Raw genomic sequence first — 13,947 nt, forward strand, 5'->3', positions numbered from 1 at the left:
AAGTGCCTTACGAAGCTGCCCACTAAACCATGGCATGAAGACACTTCTCAGGAAGCAAACAGAGGTGGACGGCAGGTAGGGGGAGGGCTGGCACGTTTCCACTCCAGGTATGACCAACCACCAGCCCACTTATGAAGTCTGAGCCTTGGTGGAAGTTTTAAGTAAATAAATAAACAAACCTAACCCACCCCTTCAGGGTCAAGGGGACATTTCACAGCGAGTGAGCAAGTGACCGCTTTCTGCCAGAAACGTGTGGTAGGGTGAAAACACGGTGAAAACAGAAGTTTGGAAAGGTTTCTGTCATTAAGTGATTTTACTGCCAACAAATGATGTGTGAATCTATAAAAGCTCTCATATCTCACACTTTATAACTGGAGACACCATTCTCTAACCTGTTAAAAAGCTTCCAAGTGATCCCCTGGATTTTAAAACCCATTTGTGAAGCACATAAAAACAAGTAACTTGCAATTAATTTGCAAGAACCATTTACCAACATCACGGAGCATGGAAATGTACTAACTGCGTAATAATAATATTAATAATAATAATAATAATAATAATAATAATAATAATAATAATAATACACCTTTGCATATTTGGCAGGTGGGGTTGAAAAATGAGTACTCTGATTTAATAAGCAGAGTGCACAACACTCACTATGATTTTCCAAAAGAATGAAGCGTATTTAATCACATCACTCTCACTAAGACACTGTCAAAAGTAATTCAGAGGAACAGAAGGTTTTTGAGAAAACAGAGTATTTTTGATTGCTGATAGAAAAAGACTTTGCCTTCCTTGATCTTCCAAGCTAGAGATGATAATAAAAACACAGGAAACATTTAAATTTGTGTTTATTTCTCTATTCTTATACTTTAAAAATTCCTGTTTCTGTGTACATTTTTAATGTGTATTGCATATTATGAAGAGCTGGGGAGACAGGTAATTCACAGATAAATATTTTAAAGTGTATATAATAATACACACATCTTAGTAATATGTTATTACATACATGACCTGCATGTATTTCTATACGCCCCTTATGATGGGTGAACATATATTCATATACCATGTTATATACAGTGTATATTATATTATTGATTGTAATCATTTTGTAGTATATGTTACATTATGTTATGCATATTGTACATAAATATCATATTTGTTTATATTTGATAATGCATATGTATATGTTGTAATCACATACATGGATTTATGTCTTGTAATTTACGTATGTTATACTCTTACTGCATAAGAGTGTATGTGGAATCCTCCACCATGTCCCTAGTCCATTCACTCTCCCTCATTCCTGGGGGACTTCTTCACATTTTCTTAATCTGCCTTAAACTCTTGACGTCGTGTTCCTCATCCTCCCCCTCAGCTGATGGTGTTGCTTCCTATTTCACCACGGAGATCATACCACTGCAGGGAACTTTCGCCATCCCTGCCCCGCTGTCACCTCACCCCTGCCACCAACACCTGTGCCCAGCTTGCTACCTTCTTTTTATGGTGACAATGAATGGATGCCAGTCTTCCAGCTGGGGCCCGCCTCTCCACTCATGCACCAGGTGCCCTCCCCTCCTACCTGCACAGAGATGGCTCCAGAAACCCTCTAGCCCCACCTGGTCATCATCAAGTTTCCCTGTCTACTGGGTCATTGCCATCAGTATACAAACCTGGTGTTTCTTCTACCATCTGTAAACAACCCCCACCAAAATAAAAAATTCCCCTTACTTTTACTTCTCCCAGACACAGCTGTCACTTTAGCCTTGCTCCAGGTGAGCTCATGAGCACTAAGTCACGTTATGCAACACACCAGGCACTGTTCGGTGTCACAGGCAAATAAGATGTGGCTCCTACACTACAGGGTAAAACCAGAGAAGGAACCCATCACAGTGGTTAGAAACCATCCCTGAAGGAGGACACTGGGAGAGGCACCAATGATGTCCCACCCCGGCCCCTGAAGGGAAGTCTCTCGTATTGGAACAAGACAAAGACATCAGCTGGATCTCAGGACGGGTTAGCCCAGCACACAGGTGGCTTCCAGGGACAGACTGTCAATGGACTGGGTATGAAGAGGGACAAGTCATTGACGTACCATCCATCTTGCAATCTAAAGAAGAACTAAAAACAATCATAATAGCTTACTGGTCCCTAGACCTAGCCCCTGCCCTGGTATTCTTGCCCGAGCAGCTGGCCAGAGGGAAGGTCTATCTACCTGGCTTCCCTTTGTTAAGACTTTAACACAGAAGAGAAGGGGCTCTCCAAGTGGAATATCCAGAACCAAGAGTAAAATGATAATCCTTCCATTCTGAACCCCTCCTCTGAGCCAGGCAGAGGCTGGACAAGGTTTCTACACAACACTTCTAAAAGGAAGCTATTTGCATCACTTATCCATACAAGAGGATTTGAAGACTCCAAGAGGTCAAGTGACTTCCCCAAGGCCACAGAGATAATAAATAAGGGACAGAACTGGAATATAGACCAGCTCTACCTGGGTTTTGGCGCTACACAGGAGATTGTGTGAGACTATTATAGGAGTGATCATTGTAGCTCAAAACAAAGAGAGATATTTTGGACAATGACCACTCACTGAAAAAGCTCGGGCTCTGAACTTTCAGGAGCAGACATCCATTTGCTTATGTGCCCATCCCCTATCTCTGATGGCCTTACGATGGCCCAAAATGACAGCCTGGCTTCTAGGCAGCTGTTGAGGTCCATTTCTGGGACCTTCCTGAGCTGCCTGGCTGCATTCCTGCCTTTGGCTACCACGAGATGCCCACATCCTTAATGTAAACTAGCTCCAGGGATTTTGGTTACTTGCAAGCAGAAGAATCTTAACTCACATAAAAGCCACGCAAGTATTAGCAGTTTTGAAAGAGGGCTTAGAGTAATGTAAAAGTCAGGGAATTTCCTTTCTAAACTTGGAAAGGCAAAGTAACCAAATTCCAATACTTCCCCCCAAACCTAATTTATAACTCTGGCTTTCTGATTTAAAAAGCACCAGAAGACTGTTAGAAATAACAGGGGGGTTTAGGGGATTAAGAGGTATAAACTATTATGTGTAAAATAAGCTACAAGGACATATTGTACAACACAGGGACTATAAACAAAGATAAAAAATTACCAAGGATTTTTAAGAAGGGATTTTAAGAATGAACCTTGAGTAGGGAAAAATATCCCTCTTTCTAAAACCAACCAAAACAACAACAACATAGCATTTATTTTCATTCATTTCACAGGAGGTAATGAAATAGAAACTTTCAGTTGGCTTATTTAAAGGGTTTACTTGTCTGAGCAGACTTTGGAAAAGTTCATTCTTTCTAAAAGCAAACACTTAGAAAGCTGGCTATTTGCTTCTATCTTGAATATGTGCCTAAATGTCTATAATTTCCCAGAATGTGCGGAAATGCGTTTGGTTTATTTCAAAAGCCTACTGCACACAGCCCCCTTCAATTTCCAGAACAAAATAGGAAGCTATGGAAAAGTACTCTACAGTGAAACTTTCCCACCTGGCAAATGAGTAGGCTGGTTTATCTGCGCACAGGCATGTTTGCATAACCGGGTTGCATCAGATATGAGACAGACAAGTGCTGAGAACAAAAATAACCAAATGTGGTGTTCTGAGTGCCTCTCCGCCTTCTGTATTAGGAAATTACCGTGGCCGACTAGAAGGAAGTGTTGGGACGAAAATGAATGGGAGGTGGTAGGATGCAGTAATTAAACTGTGTGCCCTTTTCCCCATTAAAAAAAAAAAAAGGAATCACTGAGAGCAGCTCTTTATCCATGTTGGTTCCTTTCCCTTCCGGGATTTCGATCAAGTCCTCTCCTTTGAACCAGTGAGGAGGGAAAGTTCTTGAGTTAGATGCCAAAACAGGAAGCAGGGATCAATCTTAGATCCCAATGCCACAGCTCGAAAAAAGAAGGACAATGAGCAATGCCCAAAGGATGCTTCTAGAATTTTCTACTGATTTTATGGTGAAATGGCTCTCAAAATATTACCCTCAAGTTTAATTGATTTCATCCTTAGAAATAAATGTCTGCATTCATACTTCAGCAGCACGTTTTGCTTAGTTTCTACCTGTGTTGTTGACAGCTCACATTTTCTGCTTCTTCCCCCTTGGAAGAGACCATTGATGTTGATGTTAATTGTGTGTCAGTGAAGGCATAGGGCACAGCATCCACCTTTCTTAGAGATGCAAGTTACTATAAAATTCTATTTTCTAGATGGAGAGAACCATGTGACATTTTATTACTAAAGATGTCACCTGCGATAGGGCAAGAAAGGGGCACTCAGACGTGGAAGGCATGACACTTACCCTATTTATTGAGAGCTTCCATCATCTCACTCTGCTATATTGACAGCTCTCTACCTCCGGAGAGGCAGGCCCAGTGCTGGCCCTGGGGCTGTGAGAGTGTGTCCGTGGGGCTGGCTGTGCTGGGGTAACTTGCGCTCTTCCTGGGATCATCCATCACTCTGGACCACAAGCACCACTACTGACTTTCTGCTCTCGATCTCCTCACCTCTCTCTTTCCCCTTCTGTTTCTCTGCTTTATTTTCCCTCTCTACTTTCTCCACCATTTTTTTTTTTTTTTTGGTTCCTTCCCTTTCTCTGTTTCCATTAGTCCCAAAGAGCAGAGGCAGCTCCAGAACGAAACCAGGGGTGATGTCCTGCTTTGTCATGTGCTACGTGTTTGCTTGTGGGAAGGCCATTCAATTCCTTTGAGCTTCGGTTCTAAGAATCTGGAGTAATAATGTTTGTGTGGCTAGTTTATGTGTACTCCCACATACTATTTAAGAGCTGGTATTATGATTGGAGAGGTACAAACAGATACATGACACCCTCTTTACTTTCCTGCCTGGAGTGGGAGAGGAGAGAGAGAAAGGTGGGGATCCAAAGTCACTGAAGGGACGTGCGACGCCGCCTCTCAGTGAGGACTCATTGCGTTCCAAAGTCAGTGACAGGTAACTTTGTCTTCACCACTTGCTTGAGGTGGACCTTGTGCTTTCCTCTCTTAGCTCAGTGACCAGCCGGCCGGGATGCCCCGGTCTGTGTCCACTACAGACACAGTGGACTACAGGCTTCTGTTTCACCAGGGCTTTCTTTCCTCTCACAGGCTTTGTCCACCAGGTCCATTCTGCTCTCCGTCAGTGGTTTAGGGAAACCCAGGACTGAAAGAGCTTACTCTCCTAAGGGTGATGATGACACAGACCTGCCCAGCAACAGATTAGCTGGGCGTCGCTTTTCAAAACTGGCGGCTCATTCTCTTTGTTACCTTTTTGAGAATATCTGGCTGAGCTGACAGTTTTTGACTCTAACATCACTCACTCCACCACACTTTATCTAACCCCTCGTGGCTTTTATCGCATTCTCTTTTTTTGTAAATACGGGCTTCACTGAGATACAATTCACATACCATAGAATTCACCCTTTAAAGTGCAATTCAGTGACTTGTAGTATATCCATGGCATTGTGTAAACATCACTGCAATCCAATTTTAGAACATTTTCTTCACCCTCTAAAGAAACCCCATATCCTTTAGCAGTTACTCCCTTCCCCTTCCCTTCTCTCTCAGCCCCTGGTCACCACTATCTGCTTTCTGTCTCTAGGAATTTGCCTACTCTGGACACCTCCTACTAATGGAAACATACAACATGTGGCCTTTTGTGACTGGCTTCTTTCACTTACAATTGTGTTGTCACGGTTCATCCATGTTATAACATGTATCCGTACTTCATTCCTTTTTATGGCTGAAAAGTGATCCATTGTATGGATATACATCTGGTTTACACATTCATCCGTTGCTGAACCTTTGGGTTATTTCTACTCTTTGGCTATTGTGTATAATGACTCTATGAACCCTCCTATATAGATTTTTGTGTGGACATATGCTTTGATTTCTCTAGGGTCTATTCCCAGGAGAGGAATTGCTGAGTCATGTGACAACCCTATGTTTAACTTTTTGAAAAACTGCCAAACTTTTTCTAAAGTGGCTGCACCGTTTTACATTCTCACCATGTGTGATGGCTCCAATTTCTCAAGATCGTGACATCACATTCTATGTTATGAGTTATCTCTGCACACATATTATCTTTGCACACATATTACTTCTCTCCTTGGATTTAAACTCCTAGAAGGCACAAACTGCACTGAGATGTCATAACAGCAACCACGGCACTCGGCAGGTTCTGAGTAAATCTCAGCTGTTAGTTGGATAAACTTTTTATTATAATCACTTACAGTTCCTAACTAGAGGGTAAGCTTACTTTAGGAGAAAATGCAGGTTTAATTTCACATCTTCCAAAAAAGTCTACACATAAACAGCCCTTCCATTTACTGGTCCTTTACTGGATTCTTACCATATATGACATTTAGGTTACTTGTCCAAGTAATTAACAGCAAAGCTGAAATTCAGACTCAGGTTTTCACTGAACCTCATTGCCCTTTCCGTCTATAAACTCCCCAAAGGAAAGGACCAAGGTTTCACTTGTTATTTCCCATTGTACACAGTACATCGCGGTAATTCAAAATAGCGTGTCTGATTATATAAATTTTGAGCAGTGATATAATGACTAATAAGCTAAAATCTAACAGTAAGGTATCGTTACCATGGTCTAGTTCAATTCCCTAATGCGGCTATATCTGACTATATACGGTAAGCATCTAACTACTTGCAAAGGACCACGGAACCATAGCCAGGACTATATCTCACTTAAATCCCCCAAAGTTGGCCTGTGTGCCTCAAAACGTCATCGCGTGGGAACCACAGAGGCGCTGCCTTTACAGCTGTTATCTCTGCGCCCAAGACACTGCCCGGCGCCATTCAGCTGGCATCCGCTGTCAGAAAAGCGGAACTGGCTGGAGACCTTTGCCCCTAACCAACATGGCCGCCCTGAGGCTTCAGGCTGAGGGCGGCAGAATGAGGATCACGTGAAAGAATCCTGCGCCTCTACTGGCTTTCTCTCCTGGACGGGCGGGGGACAATGACCCCCATGGGACCGGCCTTAAAGGGCCCTTGGCTAAATCCGCCAGAGCTCCGCCCTCGCGGAACAGCGGCGGGCGGGGCTGGCGCGCCGAGGCCGCGTCTCCGGGAACCCTGGTGACCGCCGCCGGCTGCGACGCGAGCCCGAGGAGGTTAACTCACAAGCCGGCCGACGGGAGAGCGCGAGGATCCCGCGCGAGCCCGGCGCAGCCGGCGGGGGCGCACGGGTGCGGGCGCCGGGATGGAGGACGGTGTGGCCGGGACCCGGTTCGGGACGGCGGCTGAGGCGGCCGAGGCGCGAGCGCCGCCCGGGGTGACGCTGCGGCCCTTGGCGCCGTTCTCAGGGGCGGCCGAGGCTGACGAGGGCGGCGGCGACTGGAGCTTCATTGACTGCGAGATGGAGGAGGTGGACCTGCAGGACCTGCCCAGCGCTACCATCGCCTGTCACCTGGACCCGCGCGTGTTCGTGGACGGCCTGTGCCGGGTGAGGGCCGGGCGGGGCGGGCCGCCGGGCGGAGGGCGGACACTTGTTGCCGGGAGGACGCAGCGCCGAGATCCCGGCCGGCCCGGGGCAGCCTCTCCCTGCCCGGGCCGCCGGCGGGGCGGGGAGGCGACCCCCGGGGCCGCGGCGACGTCCTGGGCCGCCCTGCCTCGGTCCTCTATGTCTCGGCTGGGGTGGGGGCACGCTCCCCGAGGTCCGGGTCCCCTGAGCACCTGCCGGGCCGCGCGTACAGCCCGCCCAGGGGGTTTTCAGAGGCTCGCCTTTCCAGCTGGTAACCGCCTCCCAGCGACTCCCCTGCCCTAGGTGTTAGCTGGGGTGGGGAAGAGGGGGCGACGTAGGAGGAGACAATCAAGGGATGAATTAGCTCCTGTAATTAGCTCCTTGGAGCTCGTACTGTCAGCGTGGGGGCTTGGGCCGTGACAGGCACTTACTCATCTCAAAAGGGGGTCGCCTCATTCACAGGGAGAGGGAAACAGACGTTGATTGGCGACGTGACTTACTGTTCATAAATAGGACCGCGTCTCCGCATTCTCAATCTGCACAACTGGAAGAAAAGCCAATGTTTGGGTGAGGATCCGCGGTTGTTCATTATCCAGCTCTTGGCCAGTTTTGGTCGAATGGTGTTGCGGGGGAAGGGGCCCACTTTCTCGGCCTTTAGGATATTTAGTCAGGAATCTTGCTCCGTGATGGGCGACATGCCACCATAAGGGACACTCAATACATGGTGAGTTGATTTCCCCCACCCAAATTCGCACAGTTTAGACGCTTTGGAGGGTGAGGGGGCAGGTATGAGTAATCAGCTGTGGTGAGGAGGAGGAATTTATTTCAAATCTGCAAATGTGTGCAGAATAAAATTTGGACAATGTGGGCAGTGCAGAATAAAGCCTGTCTTTGAGAGATATGGCCCATTTAGGAGAGCAGCTGTCAAAGAAAGTGATGCTTTCGGTGCTTGGCTGAGTCTCCATGTACTGTCAATGAACTGTAGCTGAAGGCGGCTGCCAAGAGGAACACCACTGTGGAACAGAGAATGGTGTGCCTGAGTCCCATTTATTTATAATTTATATGCTCATCCACTTTCAGAAAGGATTTACAGCGGCTGTGCTCTCAGATAATCGTCTATGTGTGCTTTCTAAAGCAACAATTGGCACACATACAGGGCCTCACTCATTCTACTCTAAAACCTTTTGTCTTCTTGAGGCTTAGGTCTAGCAGCATATCAAGTCTCTTTCTTAAGGGTCCTGGGTTGTCATTCTAAAGGAGCAAGATGAGATCATGTAAGATGCAGCTTATTCGCTTGGGTGTCTAGCAATTCGTAGGTTTACAGTTTCCCCAGTAACTCTTGGGGACCATCCTGAAATTGCTTTGTATAAAATCTCACCCACTTTGCTAGCTATTCTTTTGCCAAATGTATATTGAGATTCTGCTATGAGCCAGGCACTGTTCTAGGCTCTGAGGGCGCAGCGGTGAATAAAATAGCATCCCTGCCTTCAGGGCCGGCATTTTTGTTGTGGGAAACAGACAGTAAGCAAATACATGTCAATTATGTCAGGAGGTGATGTGCTATAGGAAAAAGTTAGACTGAGAAGATGGAGAGGTGGGGGGAGATGGCTGTTTTACATAAAATGATCAGGGAACAGCTCACTCACAAGGTGCTATATTGAGCAGAGACAATGTGTTGATGTTCATTCACTCATTATTCTTTTATTCTTCTGTTGTTTATCGAATGCTTACTACGTTCCAAGTACTGTTTTAGGCCTAGTGGATAGAGTGGTGAATATGGTGAGCTTCCTGGATAGACAATAAAAAAGGAAGTGAACAGGTGATTTCAGGTGGTGATCGGTGCAGGGACAACATACACAGGGTGATGTTTCAGAGAGCGACAAGGAGAGGGCAGGGTCTGGGTTGTATCAGTCACAGCCTAACAGGGACACTCTGGTGGTTCAGGAGGTTTTAATGAAGAACTGGTTAGTTGGGGCAGGACTGAGGGAGTCAGCGAGGAGTGTTGGGTGGCAGGGAGGAAGTCATGTCGCTGGCACCCTAGCAGAGGAGCCTCCTGGCAGAGCTACGGACACGAAGGTCTGGAATTGAGATGGTGAAGCAGGAAGTAGCAGGGAAGAAATACCCCCACTTGCCCCAGTTTTCTCATCTGAGTGGCAGAACCCAGCTGGCAGCCAGGAGGCAAGGGAGCCCAAGCAATACAGCCCGTGGGTGGGTCAGCCTTCCAGGGCCCAGGGCAGGTGGAGGGGGCAGAGAAGGGCCCTGGGAGCATTGCAGGCCAAGAGGACATGCAGATGGGGTCAGCACATGGCCACTTTAGATGGGGTGGCCCTGGGAGGCCGCTCTGCACAGCGTGGGCTTGGCTGACAGGGAGAAGCTCCTGGTGTAGTTGTAGTGTGTCTGGCATCCAGGTAGAGGGAACAGCAAATACCGAAGTTCCAAAGCAGGGATGAATGGAGTGTGTTCAGAGGACACAGGGAGGGCAGTGGTGGTGGCCCAGGTTGGAGGTATCCAGGGAATGGTTTCCATGGGGGCCTGGGAGGCGATGGCAGAGATTCGGATGTTATTCTGCTTGCAGAGCTAGCTGGAGAATGTCTTGGAGAAGGAGGTTGGGTGGGCAGGAGAGGAAGCAAGGAGGCCCCTTAAGAGGCTCTTGACTCCCGTGGTGGGGGCGCCAGGCAGGTGTCTGCACTGGGACAGTGGTGTTGCAGGTGAAGCAGGGCCTGTCCTCACCTTTCGGGGGACCAGAGCCTCAGAATGTGGGCTGGGGAGCTCTGAGCCTTGGGTGCCCATCCACAGAGTCCCGGAGACCATTGGTAAGCCTTCCAGTAGAAACATAGTTCCTCATTTAGCTAAAACCATCTCTCTAGGTGGGAAGATGTGACTCCTGAGATTTCAGTCTGACAGCCTTATTATTTTGAAAGCCCTGTTTCCTTAAAGCTGGGGTGTCACCTTTGGACGGTGTGATGAAACTGTGATTCCACTTCAGATCAGGGGTGTCTGACCCTTGAGTAAGTGGACCATTAACTGCATTGCCAACAGAAGTCCCTGTGCTGGTGGCCTGGGCCATCCCTCTCTTTAACCAGTCTGTTGAGGGGGACGTCCCCTGAGTGAGTGATGGTGTAGTAACCTGTTAGGGCTATGGTAACAAAGTACCCAGGGCTGGGTGGCTTATAGCCAGTTCTGTCGGCTGGCATGGATGGGTCAGGGCCCTTTTCCAGGTTTCACGCTTTTCACTGTGTCCTCACGTGGTGGAAGAGATGAGACAGCTCTGTGGGGTCTCCTTTATAAGGGCACTAATCACATCAGGAAGGCTCCATCCTCCTGATCCCTAAGCACTTCCCAACAGCTAACACTGTTACCTCTGTGGATTAGGATATCAACATATGAATTCGGGGGGAACACAAACATTCAGATGGTGGCAGCTGGTGTGAAGGAAAAAGACTGTCAGCGTTGTTTACATGTGTTCATATCATTGTCTAAACTTAATCTTAAAGGAAAGAAAGAAATTGACCTGAACTACCAATTCATTTGGGAATTTACATCAGAAGCCCGTTTTCTGACCAGTAACAGTTGGATCTGATGTGTAAATTTGTTTTATTAGCCAGATCATCATCAGTGCTGTAAATAATTTATGATGACTGTGTTCATTAAGTGTTTATCTAAAAAATAACTGAAACTGTATCATTAATTTCAAGTAATATTATTAGAGAGGTTCACACCATTACACATGAATGAAACCTTTTATTAAAATAAGGAGTTTTTTTGCTGTACAGATATTTGCTTAGCATATTTGATTCCCGTACTCTTTTTGTGAACCTTTTTTCTTTTTACTGAGAAAGCCAGGCAGTGCTTTGAACCACTAATTACATGTGCTTTGGATTGTTGGCAGTGGTTCACTGGGTCTCTGGAATAAGACTTTATTCCGTTGTCACCAAGTTAACCAGAAATTTAGAGTTCTCAAATAATATTCTGTTAGTTTCCAGACAGTAGATGTAGTTCGATAGAGTAATGGAAACAAATACCATTTTTCTGTTGTCTAAAACATGAATGTATATTTGATTGACAAAGCTTTGCCTGAAGGCTAATTTGGAAAATGCTAATCATAGAAAAATTTACTCTTCTAGTGAATAAACTCACCTTTCTTAAATGGCCACGTAAGATTTGTGATACTTTCCTTTTTTTTTTTTTTGTGGATTTTTTTTTTTTTGGTTTGTTTGTTTTGGCGGGGGAGGTACTTAGGTTTGTTTATTTATGTATGCATGTATTTAATTATTTATTTTAATGGAGGAACTGGGAATTGAACCCAGGACTTTGTGCATCCTAGGCACGCACTCTACAGCTATGCCTTCCCCCTCCTTTCTTTTAATAACGTGAAATATTCTGATGGACATGGAAGCAGCTTGAGTGGTGTCCTTAAATTCTTTGCATCAGTGATGACTCCTGAGCAGTTCGGGAAGCTCCCATGCCCAGGCTGCTCTAGGCCAGTCCCAGTCTCAGAGGCTGGGGGCCGCCTGGAAAGAATCACCTGGAAAGCTCCCCAAGGTGATTCTAATTGGGAGCCAACGTCGAGGACCATCGTCTAGCCAGAAGCGGGTCTTGCCTGACCAGAGTCATTGTTGTATCATGAAAAGATACTGAATAGCTGATCCTTGGTTCCACTTGTAGCCAGATCTGTGCCTTGATTTCCTCCAGTCTAAAATGGGAGTCAGCCTCTGGTTCTGGCTCCTCCCTTCTCCTAAGTGGTGTTTGACCTTGTGGCCAGGAAGTGGGATGATTGGCCGTCAGCACAAGGGTCCAGCCTTTGGGCAAGTGACACGGGAGATAAGAACATTTACTTCGACAGGGGGTTGTCTCTGGGGCCTCTGTACACATCCTCTCCTGGTGCTGCTCACCCTCCATCCCGGCGTCAGGTCCCAGGCTTGTCCTCCCAAAGCTTACACTTCGGTAGACAAGATACCACTCAGTAGTAATCTGATGATTGCAATATTTTGAAGATCCAAGGGGGCACGGCTGATATGCAGTTTCCTCTTGTAAAGTTATATATGCTTGACTGTGTATCTGCCTGTCCCCATGACCAGTCATCCTGTGGCAGCCTGTTGTAAATGTGACATTCCAGCAAGAGGGTAACAGGTGGGTTCTGTTACCGCATGAACCTCAGCCCTTCCAGGCCGTTTTCACTTTTCATCCTGGTGTCACAGGCACGTGGTTTTTCAGACTTCAATTACACATGAAATTTCCCCTGAAACCTCCTTAAGGGTGGAGAGATATTAAACCAATATGGTCTGGTTTAATTTGTTTGGGAAAGTTCAGGATGTTTTAAGTTTAAAGAAAGAAAAGCCTGCATATTATCTTTGTGCAAAGTTTGCTTTAGAAGTGCCCACTATTTCTCTAATTTTAGAATTTCTGACTCTTAAATAAACCCCTCCCCATTTTTTTTTTTACATTCATGGGGTTCTTATGAGTTCTCACCACTCCCTTCCCTAGCAAAATTTGGTCCTCTTTTCAGCTCCATTGCTCCAAGCGTTTTTTCTTCAGTAGCTGTAGCTTTAAATGTTATTGCCAGCACCTACAGACTTTTCAAGCCCCAAAGACAATTACATAAGGGACTCAAAAAAAAAAAAAAAGATTTGTGATATATCAGAATAGCTAAAGCAGAGGCTGTTTGATTCCCGGGTTTATGTTTCAGGCAATATTCTTTCTTTCATTTCTATAAATGTCATCAGATGACACAGTCCACTCTTTTTCAGACATGCCAATGAGGGGCCTGTCTGCCCTGTCCGGTGAATGCACCCCTCCTGTTACCATCAGAGCTGTTGTGCCCACATCAGTGTGTGTGCCGGGGGCAGGGTGGTGATGGCAGAGGCGGGAATAGACTCCTCAGTGTGCATTTTCTGTGCAAAATTGTGAGGACTCATTTCAAGGGCTGAGGGGAAGTGCCAGTTATTCGAAATACAACTCAGTTGTGACAGAGAATTTTTCCCTTTGTGAATACTAATCACTGTCACAACATGGGGACGCTGACAATTAATGAGGCGGTAAATGGCTTTGCTGTGTTCTCTGGGCGTTGGCAGGCTTCTGCCATGGTAATAGGAAGTAAAAATAGCTCCTCGACCCTTCTTGGGCAGAACAGAAACATTTTCAAAATATAACATCAGGAAAATATTAATGAACTCAACTCAGTCTTTGATGTTGGAGAGAGAGTTGACATCATGTTGTATAGATTTCAGTCACTGTAGAAATCCTTTACTATATTTGATTTAGTTTGTGTAGGTGTTTTTATTTATGTTTTATTTATATTTATTTTACTATTTATATTTACTTCATGGAGTTTAATATACTCCCGTTCCCCACTGATGTGTGTACATGAGGAGGCAGTGCAGCGTAAGAGTTACTGGAGTGGATCTTAAGCACACCTTTACCACTTACACGGTGTGACTCTGGGGAAGCCATTCACCCTACTGCAC

At 46.0% G+C, this 13,947-nt stretch overlaps 1 protein-coding gene across 1 annotated transcript in view; it reads left to right on the plus strand.

Annotated features, from left to right (window-relative positions):
* The first annotated feature begins 7,070 nt into the window (after nt 1-7,070).
* Nucleotides 7,071-13,947, plus strand: part of RCAN1 (regulator of calcineurin 1) — a 90,467-nt gene continuing 83,590 nt past the window's right edge. Inside the window, exon 1 of the mRNA XM_032470960.1 lies at nt 7,071-7,465. Coding sequence (XP_032326851.1) covers nt 7,223-7,465 — 243 coding nt within the window. The 5' untranslated portion in view covers nt 7,071-7,222. The remainder of the gene's footprint in view (nt 7,466-13,947) is intronic.

This window comes from Camelus ferus, chromosome 1 (genome assembly GCF_009834535.1).
Source record: "Camelus ferus isolate YT-003-E chromosome 1, BCGSAC_Cfer_1.0, whole genome shotgun sequence".
NCBI classification, from domain to species: Eukaryota; Metazoa; Chordata; class Mammalia; order Artiodactyla; family Camelidae; genus Camelus; species Camelus ferus.